Source organism: Rosa chinensis, chromosome 6, assembly GCF_002994745.2.
Source record: "Rosa chinensis cultivar Old Blush chromosome 6, RchiOBHm-V2, whole genome shotgun sequence".
Taxonomy (NCBI): domain Eukaryota; kingdom Viridiplantae; phylum Streptophyta; class Magnoliopsida; order Rosales; family Rosaceae; genus Rosa; species Rosa chinensis.
This window is the reverse complement of record NC_037093.1, coordinates 10,325,897-10,329,399: the sequence shown is the minus strand read 5'-3', so window position 1 is coordinate 10,329,399 and position 3,503 is coordinate 10,325,897. Positions and strand designations below refer to the sequence as shown.

At 36.3% G+C, this 3,503-nt stretch overlaps 1 protein-coding gene across 1 annotated transcript in view; it reads left to right on the top strand.

The window, feature by feature from the left end:
• The window catches only part of LOC112173843 (protein unc-50 homolog), a 5,409-nt gene extending 2,180 nt beyond the window's left edge, over positions 1-3,229 (top strand). The window contains exons 3-10 of the mRNA XM_024311531.2: positions 13-38; positions 212-302; positions 655-750; positions 1,436-1,504; positions 1,791-1,849; positions 1,937-2,059; positions 2,634-2,705; positions 2,782-3,229. Coding sequence (XP_024167299.1) covers positions 13-38; positions 212-302; positions 655-750; positions 1,436-1,504; positions 1,791-1,849; positions 1,937-2,059; positions 2,634-2,705; positions 2,782-2,846 — 601 coding nt within the window. The 3' untranslated portion in view covers positions 2,847-3,229. The remainder of the gene's footprint in view (positions 1-12; positions 39-211; positions 303-654; positions 751-1,435; positions 1,505-1,790; positions 1,850-1,936; positions 2,060-2,633; positions 2,706-2,781) is intronic.
• Positions 3,230-3,503: the final 274 nt, after the last annotated feature.

The window sequence follows — 3,503 nt, the reverse complement described above, 5'->3', positions numbered from 1 at the left end:
TGACTGAGGCAGCTACCAGCACACTAAGTATCACAAGCGTGAGTCCTCTTTCCTTTGAGAAGAAGCAGAAATTTATCTGCTGTTCTTTCTTGTTTTTACATAGCTAGCATTTGGTTTAATTCAGTGCATGCGAACTTATAATATTTCTAAGGATGAAAACATTGCTGCTAACCAAATGCAAGAAAAATGCTTACTTTCTTTTTCTTCTCAGAAACTAAGAACCAATGGGCACGTGATGATCCTGCTTTTGTTGTGATCTGCAGCCTTCTACTTGCAGTTGCAACCCTGGCTTATTGTGCTGCGTAAGTTCACTGTTTATTTACCTGCTGGCTAGATAGGATATAGAAATTAAAATGGTACCAGTTATATTGGTTTATAAATATTTTCAAAATTGATTCAAAATATCCAATGTGAAGCCTATGGTTTCTCATCTTCTAGGCGATGAAGATCCTTTAGAGCATTTAACTTGTCACCGGAGTTAAAGTTGTCAATATTAATTCATACCAATGCTTTACAAGTAGTAAAGGTGGATTTGGATATACTAGCGTCATCCAAATTTGATGATGTCTTGGCTCAAAACTTCTAGCCTAGTTAGACTGTTCAAGAATTTTGTCAAGATATCTTTTGTTGACATATCTTATTTTCTTATTTCAGGTATGATCATAGTGCTGCACATACCGTTTTCATAGTTATTTCAGTTTTGCTTTTCCATTTTTTGTTCATTGGGATGCTTCTGGCTACGTTTTGCTGGTAAGTACCAGTTCTGGCTGACACTATTATGATACTGTGGTTTTTTTTTCTTTCCTGAAATAGTACAGCAACTCATTATCAAGGCTGTGTTTGGTCCACAAAAAAGCTGCATGAAAAATAAGTTTTAGGGAAACTTAGATATCTGTGTTTTCTTTTTAGGGAAACTTAGTTCTCTGTGTCTTCTTTCTTTTCTTTTCTTTCAATATATGAAGGTCCCTGAAGTAGGAAAGCCTGTTGTGTAGGTTTTGTCTATTGATGAGATATGAGATCAAGGTAGTGTGGTGAATTGCTTCCATAGAAGGCTATATAAGGATAGAGTGAGTATGCAGCTAGACTTATCTACAGACAAAAATATGCTAGTTATAGGCAAAGTCATGCTGATGATCTCATGTGGTTTGATGCAAGTGTGAATCCAGAAAAGAAGAAAATATGTGATTATTTACCTGCCGTGACATAAAAATTTCAAAAAGAGTGGAGATTGACATTATGGTAGTGTTAATAACAACTCCCTATATATAGATAGATATTGTGTTATCTAATTGTATGTCTGGGGAATAAGATATATTACAGATGCATGGGCAGTGTTGGGGTCTCAGATTACTATATGAGTTGGCCCTCTTATTTTATAGAACACCTTACTGTATTGAAGATCATATACTAATCAGTCCCTTTTTTAATCATGCAGGTTCCTGACTAATTCTTACCTTCGGGAAGAGGCTCCAAACAGTCATGTTGTTGAGCAGCGTGTTGAATGGCAAGTCTATATTCCTTACTTTCCTTCACTTCTCACATTATTAACCAAATGAGTCTTTTGAATATTCAGCCTTGACTTGGTCCTGATCCTATGTTGTGAATATGTCCATTTATGTGTATGTCGTGTGTGTCAATGATTATAGATCTATCTATCTCCCAGTGGTGTATTCATGTTTATGTATAATTATGTTTCTAAGTTTTGTTGCTTTCCTTGAGTAACTTACTAACCTGTATTCAAATTGATTAGTTTGTGGTGACTGATGCATGTTTATTTTACTGAATTGAAGGCTGTACGCGTTTGATGTGCACTGCAACTCTTTCTTCCCGATGTTTGTTATGCTCTACGGTAACTAATGCAGAAAGTGTTTTCTTTTTATAGTATCTGTCTCAAATGATGTTAAATAATAATGTTCCTGATGTCTTGCTCCTACAGTGCTCCACTATTTTCTGTCACCTCTTTTGGTAGCTCATGGTTTCATTCCTGTATTGCTATCAAATTTGCTATTCATGGTGGCTTCTTCATACTATCATTATCTCAACTTCTTAGGTTATGATGGTAAGTTAAAGATTTGCTCTGAGGTTAAGATTTATTTATTTATTTATCTTGTTCTTCACATGTTTAGGTTCAGGTGTTGGAATGCTGTTTATGGTAGACATTATTTTAGGAGCCACCATGATCGTACTATATGCTATATGGTAGTCTTTTTTTGGGTTTTAGATACAAAGTGATGTTGATTAGAGGTCATGCTATATGAGTGAAGAAATCAGCTTTCTAATGAGTGAAATGTGCAAGTGATTTTCTAAAACAAAGTTGGTCGTATGATACCCACCTAATCATATATGCATAGAGCTTCCACCATTTATTCAGGGGTTGCCAACAATATAGATCAGGGCCCTCCTTTATAGCAAATGATAAAGATTTATCTACCAATGGAGTTGGTTTGTCAGCTTGTAATCTAACCCAATGATTTTTCAGTAGAACACATTTGGGTTGAGTTCTTCCAGTGTTTATGAAGTGTACTTGCTTCTTAAGAACTTATAATATAGTTGGGTATTCCAGGTGCTTAACCAATTTTTAGTAAAGAGGATCTGCAATGCATTATACTGATTACCCTATCTTATTCTTGCAGTACTGCCATTCCTGGAAAGGACCACTTTCTTCCTGTACCCAATTAGTGTTGTCATAGTCCTCTCTCCTATCTGTAAGTGACTTGGAGTTGATTTCGTTTTGTCTCCTGTTGCAGCATATGTTGATATTGTTCACTTTGACTTCTGCAGTGATTTTGAGTGGCTTCAATCCTTCAAGATATTTCATGAACATGTATTTCAGTCATTGGTTATGAGTTAATGGGGAACACACATTTAGAATAGCACATATTGTAAGGTTGGGGAACCAATTGCAAGACCACATCAACTTCAGATGTCATCGATGGATTCTTAATTGCTTCTATGATATGATTCACCAGCAGGAGCTCACATGGGAAGACGCTTCCTGTCGCTTTCTTTCTAGGCAATTTACCACTGAATGGAAGTTGGAACCAACGAAGATAGGGCATCAAGTATTTCTATAGGGATTCTGAATATTGAGATTCTATCAAACAGTACGATTTGTCCCCATGTTGAATCGATGCTTTGCATTTTATATAAATTTTGAAGAAACTACAGCTGAGTGGCTGACTTCTTTTTGAAGACTGCTCTAATTGTACCAAAGGAGTCGATTGTCTCACCATGCATGTTTGGTACTCTTTCCTTTTCTTTCGTCTTGCTGGGTGTTTAATCATGTATATGTTGTTGGAACCAAGTTCTCAAAAGCTAGACACAACTTTAGTTGTAGATAGACTCTTGCAGCAGCTTTAATCTGACTGATATTTTATTACTTTAATGCCGGCCAGGAGCATCTACTGAAATTATCTCCGATCAAAAAGTTCGCATATTTTTGTCTAGACGCCGGATTGTCCACCTACGAATCTCACTCTAGATGCCAACACATAATACTGGCC